The sequence below is a fragment of the Perca flavescens genome, chromosome 2 (assembly GCF_004354835.1).
Source record: "Perca flavescens isolate YP-PL-M2 chromosome 2, PFLA_1.0, whole genome shotgun sequence".
NCBI classification, from domain to species: Eukaryota; Metazoa; Chordata; class Actinopteri; order Perciformes; family Percidae; genus Perca; species Perca flavescens.
Window position 1 is genome coordinate 33745185 of NC_041332.1, and position 15812 is coordinate 33760996.

The 15812-nt window shown below is 41.7% G+C and overlaps 1 protein-coding gene across 2 annotated transcripts; it reads right to left on the bottom strand.

Moving 5' to 3' along the window:
* Nucleotides 1-4282: 4282 nt before the first annotated feature.
* Nucleotides 4283-15032, bottom strand: LOC114571680 (cytochrome c1). 2 transcript variants are annotated; one of them, XM_028602767.1, is made up of 4 exons: nucleotides 14796-15032; nucleotides 10305-10402; nucleotides 8849-8921; nucleotides 4283-5712 (listed from the first exon to the last, which is right to left on the bottom strand). In XM_028602767.1, the coding sequence occupies exons 1-4, from the start codon at nucleotides 14866-14868 to the stop codon at nucleotides 5234-5236; spliced, it is 723 nt and encodes a 240-aa protein (XP_028458568.1). In that variant the 5' UTR covers nucleotides 14869-15032; the 3' UTR covers nucleotides 4283-5233. The 2 variants fall into 2 exon arrangements, with proteins under 2 accessions (XP_028458568.1, XP_028458558.1); XM_028602757.1 differs by having other exon boundaries at nucleotides 4284-5712; nucleotides 10305-10405; nucleotides 14796-15028.
* Between the last annotated feature and the right edge of the window lie 780 nt (nucleotides 15033-15812).

Genomic DNA, 15812 nt, shown 5'->3' on the forward strand with positions numbered 1-15812 from the left:
GAATTTATTTTCTTGCTTTTTTTTTTTCTTCGGAAAACATGGTCACAATGGTCACTATTTATTCCAAAAACCTCATGGAAGAAAATCTAATATCCATAACCTTAGACAAATGATCAAATAACGCTTATCTGTCGCCACCGAGTGGTTAGTGCACTACAATGTACCACAGTAGCATAGTGCATTACCATGTTGATACCATGTTGATAATGAACACACAGATAATTGTATGCACAGCCAAACTGAGTTCAATTTTGTATACATTACTTTATTTAAAGTGTTTATGTAAGCACATTATCATGACAACAGGGACATCGTTATTAACTTAATAACAATTGGTATACTACATTTTTAATATGTTGTTATGATATATAGTTAATATATGATAAAAAACTTTGAAAAGAGGTCAAATTTGAGCTGTGTACAACAGGAGGGTTAATTAGGTGGTCGTTATTCGTGAACCACTAATTAAGAGTCTTTAGGATCTGAGAGCTTTCCAATTAATAAGGCCCCTTTATATGCAGATGTAGGGAGAGGGAGTTGTAGCCAATTCAATGTTCTGTCAGCGAGCATGATCAGTGGACAGACAACTGAATAGGCTACAACCCCTGCTCGGTGTAGGTCTGTCCTGCAGCTGTCATCATTAAAGATAAATGTCAGCTTACAACAAAGGAAACCTGTTAAAAGTCAACTGAAGAACTTGTCCACCTCCACACTGACTCTGGGAGAGGTGGGCAGTGGCTCCTGTAGCCACTTAAGAACCTTTATTCAAGAATAATCTAGTTCTAGATGTTTTTTTTAGGTTATATATTCAAACACACAAATCCATGTCCGCCCTTAGTTCAGTTACAGTTTCTCAAAGCATGAAAAGCAAAGATGGAATGGAATGGATAACATTAACATGGCTCAGTTCCATTCAAGTGAGCCAGCACCTAAATGGAATGTAGTCATTATCATTAGTTACAGCTGTCAGTACGTCTGCTGTGACAAAGAGTTATTGTGCTGCCATCTAGCGTCTGAAATTGTCACTCTTTTGCCCACACAATGATTTGTGATGTCAGACTATTTTGTCTATTTGGCAAAACGATAATAAAATAATCAAATCTGAGAGCAGCCTTTCCTCACCCTACTTATCATAGCCAATTATATAAGTATGGTATGTATTGTCTGACAGGTATATAACAGGTGGAACCAAGCTTAAAACTTTGGGTATGATTTATTTTATTTTAGCCTTGGGGTCAATGCGGAGGCTCTTATTCTGTACTACTATTTCATTACATTTAACAAAACAACAAGTGGAGCTAGTATGCAGCATTATAGATAATACTAAAGTAGGCATGGGGCATTCAAAAACAGTATGTTCTTACTTTGTCCTTCCACCAGTGACACTGCCTCCTGGACCTCATGTGTTACATCCACAACTTCCTCAATGGCCAAAGCAGCAGGTGGCGCCCCCTGTTCCGCTGCTGATGGAGCAGAGTGGCAGGCGTGGCAGTGCTTGGCCTCCTGTGCTGGAGCCTCTGACGTAGATTCTGCGTCAGCGGCTGAAAGGACCTCCAGGTCCGACCCAGAGGAGGCTGCAGCCAGCTGAGTCGTGTCCACAACAGCTGCAGCTTCACTGTGTGTCTCGTCTGCGGACGCTTCAGCTGCTGCCTCCTCCGCTGATGTCTCAGCTGCAGGTGACCTCTCACCTGCTGATGTCTCATCCACTGGAGCAGCAGCAGCGGCGGCGGCGGCAGCGGTGGTAGCGGTGGCCTCCTCAGCTGGTGTGGCTTCCTCAGCGGGAGCAGCATCTTCAGGCGAGGCCTCTGTGGAGGGGACAGCCTCCTCCGGAACAGCGCCAGGGACCGCAGCTTGCTCTTCACACTCATCCTCACCCAGCTCCTCCACTGTCGGGGCTGAAGTTGTGGGTTCCTCAGACTGAGATGCAGCCACCGCCTCCGTCTCCTCTGCTGCTACAGGAGCAGAGGTCTCCTCTTTAACCAGCTGTTCAGCAGCTGGAGCGTCTCCATCATCAGCATCAGCACCAGCTTCTGCAGACTTCAGCTCCTCCTCGGTCACTAAAACCGCCGCCTCTTCGGCCGCTTCTTTAGCTACCACCTCTGCGGTTGCTTCCAGGACTCCTGGCTCTACCACCTCCGGTGTGGAGTTCAAACTTCTTCCATCGCCCTCTATTTCCCGGACGGCTTTCACTAGACTCTTGTCACCAACAGAAGCTGCTGCAATCTCAACTGGGGAGCCGGCCAAGATCTTCACAGCTGTGAGCAGATCGGGCATAGACTCTGAATGGCAGAAGGACAGGAAGTAGTGGCTGAGAGATTTGATATGCAGTATAGGATACGAGTTAACACATTACAACAGCTCAGAATATTGAATATTGAATAGTGCAGCTATCATTGTCTTAAACTCCATTAGAAGCCTGGTACCATATGAAGCATGACTGTTGTCGAGTGTTGCCTGTTTCTATCACAGGATGTTTTCTCTTTAAAGAGAACAAACCCCCTCCGAAACGAGGACCTCGACTGTGTATTTTAGTGCTGAAACAATTCCATCGGTTAATTGATTCGTAAAATGGGCTGCCAGTACTCAGTCAGTAGGGAGCTGGGTTGGGAACCGGAGGGTCGGTGGTTCAAGTCCCCACACGGACCCAAAGTATGGTGGTGGACTGGTAGCTGGAGAGGTGCCAGATCACCTCCTGGGCACTGCCAAGGTGCTCTTGAGCCAGGCACCGAACCCCCAACTGCTCGGAGCGCATTTCCATGAGCAGCTCCCTAACATCTCTCCATTAGTGTGACTCAACGGGTGTGTGTGTGTGTGTGTGTGTGTGTAATTCAGACCTGTGTGTAATAACCGAGTGAAAACATTGTAATTTTTCCTTGTGGGATTAATAAAGTATACATTATTATTAAAACACAGAAAATTAATCTGAAACTATTTTGATAATCGATTATACAGTTTATTAAAAAAAAAAGCCAAATATTTACTTGTTCTAGCTTTTCAGATGTGAGGATTTGCTGCTTTTCTGTATAATAATTGGAAATTGAATATCATCGTGTTTTGGACTGTTAGTCAGAAAAAGACATGCACTTATCGATTGATTGATTGATTAAACTGGTCAAAAAGTAATTGCCAGATTAACGGATTATGAAATCCTCTTAATCATTTGTTGCAGCCCAAGTGAATTCCCTCATGTAAAACTAGGATTACAGCTCATGTAAACTATTTTCCAATTTACCTTACAGTGAGCACAAGGAACGTGCCGCCCTTATCCTGGTTCAAACAGGGCTTTGCCGTGGTGTTTTGTGTGAATTGCACTTACCTTGAGCAGGTGTCCATCACTGCATGGTCTACAGACACCACAGGTTCAGGGAATACTACAGGAGACTACCTGCCAGTTCATGCCCCCTCTGCTGGTGTAAAAAGTGTAAAACATGGCACTTTGAAAGAGCAGTTAGCTTTCAGATGAGAGTGGGGTGAGCAATAACACTCTTGGGAGACAATTTGTTTAATAGCACTACATTTGAATACATAAAAAGCTCTTTTTTTTAAGACTAGGATAAACCCTTTATGGACATTTATGAAGACGTTCTCCGCACAACGTTCAATTATTTCAAATTGACATGACATTTGTGTGTCATTGGATACTAAACATCTCTGGATTGCCACCAACAATCCCAGTCCCGTGAGCCTGTCTGGTGAGCCACCAGGACACCCTAAAACAAGCATTTTAATCTAGGATTAGTCTTAACCTGTCTGTCGGAGTGTTTGCTTTAAACTGCACTCCAAATAAAAAGCCAACACAAATCTGTGGTTTGACAATCAAGGAATTTTAGAAAGAAAAGAAACAAGCTGCATAGATATGAGCCAGGCTCCCCCCCCTTCCCTCAATTTGTTGAGCAGGACCTGCCACAGAAAACAATTCATGTTGCTTCTGGATTCGTTGGATCTAAAATTATTCTAATCTTTAGCCCGAAGGCACAGGAGCAGGAACATGGCACAGAGATTCTTCAGGAAATTAAGTTTTCTACAGGAAGTGGGTGTGTTATATCTACAGTACAATCCAATTGTTACATTTACTGCATGTCACCGTATACAATCAAAGCAACACGCAGCTAAGAGAGTCGCTGAATAACAGCCCTGGACAAATAAGATTACAATTATTCTTATTCTAAACCGCATTTCAGAATTGTGATAAACGCAAATAATTAAAAATACTAAACGGTTGTTTCAAAAATCATACATTTACCACATATCCATGTACATATAGTGCTTTTAAAAAAAAGAAAAAATCCAATATTGAGACACTTTGTTCTCATCCAGTAATGTTTTATTGTTTGAAAAAACTATTAATCATAATGACAACTTGCTCAAAGACAGATGAATGAATTTTCTGTAGTGTTCCCTGAAAGATTTCACATTTAAAAAAAAGTAAAGAAACGTGTAAAAAGAGAGTTAACACTGCAAAAAATACATGGCTGGTGAATTAGTAAGTAGTAGTAGTAAGTATTTGAATGTGCAAGGTCATTATGAAGCAAATAGGAAAGAGGAGATGCGCAAAAATGATTAAGAAAACTGGACAAGAGCTGAAGAGCCGTTTTTGGTCAAACTTCACAGCGAGACAGTTCACGAAATGAAGTAGTACACCGACAGTGTTCCATCTCTCCGCCGTTTTTGCAAAGATTCATGGGCTACAGCTGGAAGTAAGCGTTTGCTGAGCAGAAGAAGACCAAGTGCAAATAGTGTTGGAACGAGAAAAGACAACTTAAACAACTTATCAAAACGGGCTACATTCATTCACCGTGCTGACATTTTGAGATAAGGAAGAAAATGCCGGGCTGTCCTGTTTTAAGGGCACTTAGAATAATATTTCAAGGAGATCAACATTAGTCATCAACTCAGTTCTGTCCCTTATATCACCTAGTTCAACACTCCTATTAACTGTATAGCAGCCAATCCTATAGAAACTGAATTTTCCAAACTGAATCTTAAACACAGCCGAATGCCAAATGTTCAGATTTGGGTCTGAAGGTTGGGATGAGGTAAGGGAAGGAAGGCACCCGGAAACTGGACTGATGAACCCCCAACTGGTATTTAATAACCAACTAGAAGTGAAAACTAAACATTTTTAAAAATCAAAATAGGGGTTCATGGGTGCTTTTTCCAGGGCCAGAGGTTTGGGACACAGCACATCTGACTCTAGCCCTACTTTCTGGGCGGCTATTGCACCCTCACAGCTTTATGCAGCCACCTCTGCAGCAGGGGCTGCCTCAGCCTCAGGGGCTGCAGAGCCAGTCTCTGCCTCAGCGGGGGGAGCGGGAGGGACTTCTTCTACTGCTGCCGTACCAGCGCTCTCTGCTGCAGGGGCTTCGACTGCCGGGGCCTCTGCTGCAGGGGTTTCCTCTGTGGCAGCCACTTCCACAGCTTCAGGAACTGCTTCTACAGGTGGAGCAGCTTCTTCTGGGACTGCTGGCTCAGCTGCAGCCTCAGCAACCACCCCCTCCGAGGCCACGGCGGCTGCTGCTTCTTCAGACGCGGCGTCAACGACCGGTTCGGCGGCGGTCTCCGCTACTGGTTCTGCAGGAGCAGGGACAGCCTCGGCAGCTGCCTCCTCGACCACAACCTCTTCGGCGACTTCTGCGGTCGGCCCCGCCTCCTCCACCGGGGCGGGTTCGGCTGCAGGAGCTGCCACTTCTGGTGCTGCCTCTGCCTCAGGAGCTGCACGTTAAGAGGTTGGGAGCAGAGATACATAAATAAAAATAGGACTAGTTTCCCCTTCATTAATTGTTATCTGCATCAGGAAAAAAAAATGAAATCAATCCAATTTGAAAAACAGCTAGTACCATAATACATATAATGTTTGTGTCAAGTTTAATTGCTCAAAGCGCAGTTTTACAGATTTAGTTTAAATGTGCTATTACTGAATATACACTTTGACAAAAAATTAAGTAGGAAGACAATTAGGTTTTTAAAAATGCAACTAAGAAGTAAGAAAGGAGTGCAAGTCAGTACTATAGTTACTATATCTCATCTCTGGTATCTGAAAAATAATTGATTTCATTCCATCAGTACCCATACAGATACTATGAATAGAATGCTGGCCTTTACAGTAACAATACTAACTGGTTCATCAATAACAACACACCACCCACAGAAATAACACTATTTTAGGGGTACACCTCTTTCTGTGTCTATGCCAGTGGAACTGAGAGAGGCTTCCACACTAAAAACCTTGCTTTTTACGAAAGTCTATGAATAACTGAGTTTGTCACTGTTCAATGTTGATCTTTGGTTGGTTGGGATATGTGTGTGTGTGTGTGTGTGTGTGTGTGTGTGTGTGTGTGTGTGTGTGTGTGTGTGTGTGTGTGTGTGTGTGTGTGTGTGCTCGATACATGTTTGATTGATTGATTTATTAAATAATGTTTCAGTGTGTCAGACTATTAGAACTAACAGCTGATATTTTCAATAACTACCTCCGACAAGCAGGTCATGTTTTCGGCTCGGTTTTTGTCACCAGGATTACGGAAAAAAAAACTACTGGCCCGACGTTCATAAAACTTGGTGGAAGGGTGTAGCATGGGCCAAGGAAGAACCCATTACATTTTTGGAGCAGATCTGAAATCTTACGCGGGTGGATACACAAATTATTTTTCACTTTTCGTGAGCTTAGAATTATAAGGTTCTATCTCCACTTTTGGCCAAAATGGAGTTTTTGACATAATCTGATCCCTTGTGTTTATTAATGCCTGTGTGGTGTTATTTTTGTAAAAAAATATTTTCTTAGTTAGTTATTAATAAAATAAAAAGGTTCCATCTCACAAAATAGCTGGGATGTAAAAACTTTGATGCTCAATATCTCAGAACTACCCTAAACGGAGATAGAACCTTATAATTCTAAGCTCACGTTTTGTTAACGTTTCGAGAAAGGGATTTGCGCTGCATGGAGTAGTCAGAAAAATGAGTTTGACTGGAAATAAATTCACATTGCATCACATGCCTTGGTGAAAGTCAGCGCTCTCCGAGTGCCCTTATAGTTTTTTATGTTATCTTCCAGTTTGTGTAACCAACTGATTAAAAACATTTAAAAAAGTAGAAATAGTGAAACTAGAATCTGATCATTAAACCACAGTGGATCCACTACGACAGTTACATAATCTTGTCTAGAGTGTGCATACTACAGCTATTAGCAATAATGTAGAGGGTTTTGATATTACTGGAAACTGGTTCTTCTCAACTATTTGGTTCAACGTAATACCAGTCTAAAACAAGATCGTACAGTTCAGAAAAATTAACTTGACCGCAAAAGCTGGTTTCCACAAGCAGCCAAAACCAAAACAAACCCACCTGATTGGGCAGCCCCCGCACACTAAATTGCACTGTAATGACAGTGAGTGATGTGTACTCAGATTAATGTGTCAGGACAATATGATCCTTGATCGCAATCACTGTAATCACTATCAAAATGTTTGTGACTTTGTTTCCAGGGCATTTTTGCTTGATTACATAATGTGATCACTGGCCAGTTTAAAGCCGGAACAGTTCGCTCTCCAGCGCTGTAGGGAGCAGAGCTTTACACTCTTTTGAGCAGCATGTACGCAACTGAACCAGTGGCCGCCGCTGCTTATCCCCTTTACAGGCTAGTTAGCTGCGCTGGGCGCCGAGCCATGAGCTCTCCGGCCTTGTACTGGCTGAATAGACAAATAATTTGCAGACAGAAATCAAAACAGACAGGCAAGATAAAAGCTATTGAGAGTGATCATTCTACCATGTTTGATAGTTAGGCAGTGAAGCCAGAACAAACTAGGAAATACAGACAGATCTTCTGCTTTTTGTTTTTGCTTTCCATTTGTCAGAACGGTCCAGTTATTCAATTCATCAGTAAATATACCCATGGAGCAAAAGTAAGGCCCTAAAACCAATGTTGCATTAGACCCAATTAAATCTTCTATTTTAGAGGTTCGCAAATTCGACGAATTAAATAACGTTGGCGATTTGGGAAAAGTAGGACCCGTCTTTTGTATAGGCTAGTATTAATCTTTCATGAAATGCCTCACCAAAACCCTGAAACATTACTGTGTAGGTGATCAAACGGTTATTTCACGTTTGGTATTTTAATGTTAGATAGATAAGCCGGACAAGCTACGGAATCTCTCGGTTTTTAGCCATGCTGGCAGCGACAAACAGGACAATGTTGATCCACCACTGGTAAGACTAAAATATCAATAAATCAAATACATTGCCATGATGACACTCAAGATCCCTTAACTTTTAAAGCTTTAATCACACACACACACACACACACACACACACACACACACACACACACACACACACACACACACACACACACACACACACACACACACACACACACACACACACACACACACACACACACACACACACACACACACACACACACACACACACACACACACGCTTGTTGTTGTTCATCAGGTCAAACATTTGCTCAATACTTTGGTTTATGACCACATACCTGCAAAAACTAATGTACTTGGAGTTTAGTGCTAATTATCCAATGTTAGCATGCTAAATTAAGATGGAGAACATGGGAATTAATTAGACAATGGGTAAACATACCTGCTAAACATCAGCACGTTAGCACTGTCAGCATGCTAAGGTTAGCATGTAGCTCAAAGCACCATTGTGCCCAAGTAGCTATGGACTAAACAAAGTACCGTAGTACTCTAGTAATTTGCTGTAGACATGACACTCACAAATTTTTAATTGTGTAATTTACAAAACTAAGTTTAGACTTTCTGTAGTAGTATTTGGAAACGCAACCTCACGATGTTGAGTGTGTGCGCGTTGTGCGTGCGCGTCAGCAACTGACCCTTTGCCGCGGAGCCCATGTTGGCGAGCCTGTCCTCATAGCGCTCGCTATCACCGTTGACCGTCTTGTAGGCCTGAGAGAAAGAGGGCAGAGATATGCACTTATTACATTCCAGCACACATCAAATGATAACAGTACAAAATGGTAGCTGTGTTACAAAATGCCAGCTTACACTGACATTTTGTCTAACATGAACAAAACACAGCTGATCTAGACTGTGCTTTGTGTCTGGCCAGACTTGTACCCGTTTACGGTGTGTAGAAAGCACAAAGACCCTTCTATGTCCCTTCCCGTGTCTGAGCTGTGGTGTTGTCTGCTACCAACAGTCCAGTCTGGCCTGAGGATGCATGTTAACTGGCTCACAGTTCACACCAGCGCAAAACACCACACTGTAAACTACAGATTGGATGAGTAGTGTGGAAGAAAATAAAATGCAATCCCTAATGTTTTAGTTTCTTATTCTGTCTTGTCTCGTCTTTCCTGTTCACTGATCAGGTTCCTGCTTGTTCTGCAGGACATTTGGCTCTGTGCTGAGACAAACCTTTACCTTGATTAACAGATTCTTAGTGTATCCTGATCTAATTAAGAGTCTGCCTTTTCTAGCTTTGTATTGAGAGGAACCATTTTACTTTAGAGCTTTACTTTGTTGTAATAGGAGGAGAGACCAGGCCAGCCCTGTGAGAAGAGGAGTTACATTTTTTTTGTAGAAACTGTAGTAACTTAAGACTGGCATTATGTCACATCTGTGTTGAACCAAATAGTTGAGAACGCTGGGATGGGCAAATTAGACCGACAGCGGACGATCTTCTTGGTGTGTCAGCAACTTTACTAATCAAAAATCACCTTTTGCTTTGTGAAATAGACCTGTATTGAGTCTACGTGAGTTGGGTCTCTCCTCATAGACTTAGCCCAGCCCACACCTTTTGTTTAAGTGCGTTCACCTTTTGTGATTTGGTATATCATCCAGGCCAGAAACTCACTCTGGTCAGAGAGAATTCTACAGCTTCCGGGGAACTTCGGTCTCCACTGAATAAAACTGAACCAGCCACAGAAATGGACCTGAAAGTTTTGTTTTCTTTAGCCAGTGCTGATCTTTATGGTTTAGAATCAGAAGTGGACAGCAACTCTTTGCACTGGCGTTTCGTGAATTCACATATGTGTTCTGTAGATGATGCCCACCCACATTTATAAGTGTATGGAAAGTATTAATACATGCCAGTAGAGAGGCAGTATAAGACTATAAACCACTTTCTGTTTAACATTAACGAGTCAACTTAACATAATCACATTGTATTAACTTCCTTGAGAATCACATTTACAATATGGAATAAGGAAAGGACAAAGGGATTCCCCTTTTAAAAGTGCAAAATTCCACCCAAAATGGACAAAAAAGGGTAATAATGCAGACTTGCAGGTCAGGTGAACCTGGGATGGAGAAATCTCAAAAGATACTCACATAGACGACTGCAGCAGTCAGGCCTCCTCCACACAAAACAAAGTACGCCATGTTGCTGGAGCCACCAGGAACCCCGAAGGCCATGTGTCGCACTGGAGCTGCTGAGAGACACAGAGGGCAGAGTCACGGGGTTAGTTTGGAAATGTGATGGAAGCTGACCCTCAGCAAAGAGGTTGACATTTACTGAAATGCATATCATCAGTAAATGACTGTATTTTGGACTAGGGTGAGTTGGGTGCGCCTTCATTCAACCACTGCTTGAACGTATGCAGGGCATTTCCTTTTTGTGTCATGAGATCCAAAGTAAGTACGTATTGGTGGGCGTTTTATTCCGGAAACTGTCCCATCAGAAATACAACTTGGCCCAAAGACTAGTGCATTTCTGATAGCGTCAACATGCCTCCATCCCTTAATCCAGTTACACAATACAGCCCTGGTCATTTGTAGCGGAGGAGATGGAAAGATTTAGCAGCAGCCAAGCCAAACACCAAACTGTCCCTTAAAGTAAATCCCCAAAACAAACACAGAAAAAACTTCCTGCTTAACAACTTTAAAATTATCTAGTGGGCTTGAATTCATATGAATTAATCCCTCAACACACGTCAGGATCTGTCAAATGCTTCTTAATAGGCTATTGTTGTGGTGCTGACTGTGACTGGTTGCAGCATCACCCTGTGAAAAGATTTGCTGGTGTTTAAAGGACTGCCAGTGGTGCATGGAGGCTGTAAATAAACCCACCCAGCATCCCAAACACTGCCTCAGCCTAATCTCATCCTACCTAGATCTCTCTCTCACACACACACACACACACACCAAAGAGTGTGTATGCGCACAGTTACAGTACATACGATATTTTTGGCAAGATCCACGCCCACTCTGTGTGTGCACATGCACACACAGAGCAGGCCGTCTGGAGTCATGAAAGAACACAATGTACAGCGCAGCCTCGCCCCTTTTCGTCATTACCATGTTTCACATGTGTGTGTTCAGACAAATCATAACTCATCCTGTGACTTTTCCACTGACAACCTGCATCTATATACTAAATAAAGACATGGATGATTGTTCACCTGCTGCAGTCGCAATGTGTTTAACCAGACACAGACTTATTAGAATACTGAAGTCCGTTTTATTAATTAAAGAGAGAGCTGAACACTCCGACCTGAAGTGAGCTTGATTGGTTTTTCTCATAAAAAAAAAAACAGCAAACAAATGTATACAGGAGTTGGTATTGCATGAGTCATCATCTCCTAGATGGCACATTTCTAAGACCAATAATTTGTCAAATGTTCCCTTAAAATGTCAGGCACATGATGATGCACAAACAATGTAAAAGAGTCCAATTCTTAGATGCATCGCAATTCTCTCTAGAATGATTCTCGATTTAGAGAAGTATGTATATATTTTTTTTTATTATTATGCATTTTTTTTTTAAATGTGTTGATTTATTTAAAAAAATTGTCTCCAGACTATATCTTGGCCCGAAGCAGTGACTCAAGTGCCTACCCATGTGCAGTGAGAGAAGGTTAATTTACAGGCACATCTGTTGTGCTTCTCTTGATCTCCTGATCTTTGGCTTTATTCAGTCTTTTAAGAAGGTGAGATAAATGCCCAGTAGCCATTATTACTGGACGTAGCTATTTTATTTTCTAGGTACAGGTCAAAAGTAGCACCTGTTTTAAATAGAGTTGTTCCGATACCAGTAAAAATAAAAAAAAGCCTCCGAGGGGGGGGGGGGGACACAGGGTTCCAGCACCACTAAAAAGCACTAATTAACAGGTTTTATCTCATGTTTAGTTTGTCCAAAGTACAAAGTGTAAAAATTACAGTGTTTTTACGGAGGGTTATGTGCCAGACTATTTCTTGGCCCGAAGCAGTGACTCAAGTGCCTAGCCATGTGAAGTGATTCCTTCAGAGTGAACACAGTGAATCTGACTGCAGCAGATGTGAAAGAAATACATAAATGTTGCGCTAATTCATACATCTGTTTAGTTCCGGTGTTGAGACGGCAAGACGAGTGCTTAGGGCCCGTCTACAAACACCAAAAAATATTTTCTAAAATAGGCTTTTTTTTTTTTTTTAAGTAAGTGCTTTAGTACAACTAGCAGGAGACAAGTTACAATTGAGGTAAGTTTGGAGACACTACCTTACACTACCTTACTTAATCATGAAATTAATATAATAATATTTGTATTGTATCTCTTTTTCGGTGTTGTAGTTTGTAGACGGTCCCTAAAGGCCATTTTATAGTTGTGCGTAAAATTGACGGCGTACCCCCGCAGACCCCTCTGCGTCTACGCCGGACCCTATGCCGTAGCCCGACGCACACCTCAGCCAAACCAAAATGTAACTACACGTCGCAGCGACACGTCATTCGGCCGTGGCTTGGTAGCGTTGCATTTCTTTCACATCTGCTGCAGTCAGATTCACTGTGTTCACTCTGAAGGAATCACATCACATGGCTAGGCACTTGTAATGACATTTTTAACATTTTAAGAGGCTAAAAGCACGTTTAAAAACGTGCCCTGTTTCAGCCTCCTGGGTGCTAACGCTAGCAGGAGGATATCACGGTGTAGGCAGTACTGATTGTTTTCGTTTTTTCCTCGCTACGGACAGCGCTCCAAATTTACTAACAACAGAGCTACGGGTTGAAATTGACCGGAATTCTCCTTTAAGGTGGTTTATTATAGCTGGAATAATAATAAAAAGTGTATACATGGATAAAGCATAAGGATTATAAGACACATCGATGTGGGCCATCCTACTTCACCCTGGAGCTGCGTAGAATGGCCCAGACTTCGTCATATATTCTATTCTGCTCCGGTTGGGGCCAGGATCCTTTGGCCCTTTGCTTCAACTATAGACACAGTTCCCCTGTGACCCCTCACCTAGTTAAGAGATGTCTAACCTACAAAATGTGGCAACCCCCACATTGTATGGCCACATTCCTTTCTAATCTGAGAGTGACTTTCTTGACTTATCTCCCTCTCAACCTACACAAACAGATTTCAGAAGACATTATAAATGATTGTCTTTTAATCAGGGCCTTGGTGTATCCTTAGCATGTTAACTTTTTTTTTGTATTTCTTCACAGAAGCTACATATATAATATGGTACCACTAAATTACAAGCAATAGTTTTATTATTATTTTATCTGAACAAAACAAAAAAAAACGACATTGTCCTGTTGTGGATGCTGAGCCAATGTAGCAGTCCCTCCTCCCTCTTCTAATACCATGACACAACAGCTCCATGCAGGGACAAGGCCAAGTCCATCTTATTTATACAGGTAAGCGGTTAATCCCTGCTGCCAGCGAGGTTCAAGCCTGTAAAAATGGACACGCATGCCAGGCAACAACAGGCAAGATGGCTGCTATATGATTACACATGTGGGTCGACATGTATGCTCTCCTGCTACTCTCTGTCAGCTGACATGTGCTGCAGGCAGAATGGGGGAGGGGAGAAATATGCAGACCTGCAGGACAATCAGGTCACTGTGGACCCGTCACAATTTAAACTAAATGATTTTGTCTGCGTCAGAACTTCCAGCATAAGTTTTGTTATTTTAAACAGGAAATTAAAGCAGCAGCCCCCCTCCCGCCCCCTCAGGTTGAATTCCAAATGCTCAGATTCAAAAATGATCCGGGCAAGGCCGCGTGAAGAGAAAAGCGCCTCAACTCTCCGTTCACTTTACATGCAAACGCTCCAGAGTGACTTTTAAAATACAAATGCATAAGTAAAATAAATGCTCATGTTGATTCAGGTGTAATAAATGTAAATTAACTTATTGGCTGTTCAGTATCATGTAAATGTATTTTCTTTTAATGATTTTCATATATTGGGGGTGACTTATTAAGGGGCATATACGTTAGCTGCTCTCCATGTGGTCCAGCTCGAATAAATTAAAACGTCCTATGACAACATGTAACCATGACCAAAAAGAAATCCTTTGTAAATCGTTATTTCTTTCGAATACACGCTTGAGGCTCGAATAATTGTATTAAAAATCGAATGCACTCGATGCAGCTGGGTTATAAAACCTCAACTGAAAAAGGTTGTCGGTTTTTTTTGCCGTGTGTGTGTGAGATGCGCTCTTTCATAGTGTGCAAGAACGATGTGTTCCCAAAAGCAGGACACACCCCCTTCTGACTGCTGCTTAGGACAATGAAAAAAAACTAAGAATAAAAGGATCTCTTTATGGGACTTGTACATACTTCTCACTTAAAACGTAAATGAATAAATAAAAAAGAATCTCTGCTGCAGGACTTTAAAAAAAGTCATAGAATTTTTAACCTCAGGCAACACAAGGCACATATAGACACTTTTAAAGTGTTTCAGAAATCGTTTCAATTTAGCCTAGTTCTTCCACTTTAATCTTTTAAATCGGGACAGATTGACTCTACTTTCATTTCATTTCACCATTTGACGACAAACCCTTTAAAAGTCCAATCACAAGTCATTAATTGACGGACAACCTGAGGCTATACTCGCCATGTCTGGATGTAGGTTTGAAAGCCCTCCGTGCCAGCGGCCCGACTCTCAGCAGTGCCCGTCTGCAGAACATCTTGCCCGGTATCAGCAGCAGGTCAGCGAGTGCGTGTCCGTGTGTTTGCAGAAGCTTCCCAGCAGCTTTTTTAAAGATGATTGAAAAGGTCGGAGCACTCGGCTGCTGTCCAATGCTGATGGCAGAGAGGACACCCCCCCTTTCAGAAAAAAAGATTAGTAGTACACTAGCGCGCCCCCTAGTGGCCCATTGGCGGCATGTTGGGGCATGTCAGGGTTGTTCTTTGGGTTTAACACAAGTATTCAATGTTGTGAGGTTATGGATTTATACTGGCAGTATAATTATTATAATTAAGTAAAACAATATATACATATACACATATATATATATATATATATATATATATATATATATATGCCATAATATATGTATACATATAGGCTATAGCCTACTATCGGAAATTATTATTATTATTATTATTATTTATCTATATATAATAATAATTTCCGATAGTATATATATATATATATATATATATATATATATATATATATATATATATATAATTTCCTAAACGGCATATGCCATAATAAATGTATACATATAGGCTATACTATCTAGTGTTTAAAGTTGTCTGGGGATTGAGCAGGTTTTAGTATGTGACATGTTGCAGAGATGTGGACTTGAGACTTGGTGACTTGGACTCGAGTCGAATCGAGTCACCATTTTGATGACTTGCGACTTGACTTGACAAAAACATGAATGACTTGAGACTCGACTTGGACTTGTAAGTTAATGACTCGAGATTTGACTTGATGACTCAGATGACTTGCGTGTGTTCATAAGTTAGAATGTCAGCTGTTAATTATGCCATAATATAATTTAATGCGGTCACCTTTCTGTCTAAATATCAAGTAGGCTACGCAGCGCTAACTGTGAATCCTGATTGGACAAGTCAAAAAAGCTCACCGGGATGTGATTGTCATGATGATTGGATTACTGGC

Coding starts and splice junctions, on each gene's coding strand:
- LOC114571680 (XM_028602757.1), bottom strand. CDS start 14,868: ATGTTCTGCAGACGGGCACTGCTGAGAGTCGGGCCGCTGGCACGGAGG. Junction 8,922..10,304: donor TGACTGCTGCAGTCGTCTAT/GTGAGTATCTTT, acceptor TCTTTCTCTCAG/GCCTACAAGACGGTCAACGG. Junction 5,713..8,848: donor CATGGGCTCCGCGGCAAAGG/GTCAGTTGCTGA, acceptor CTTAACGTGCAG/CTCCTGAGGCAGAGGCAGCA.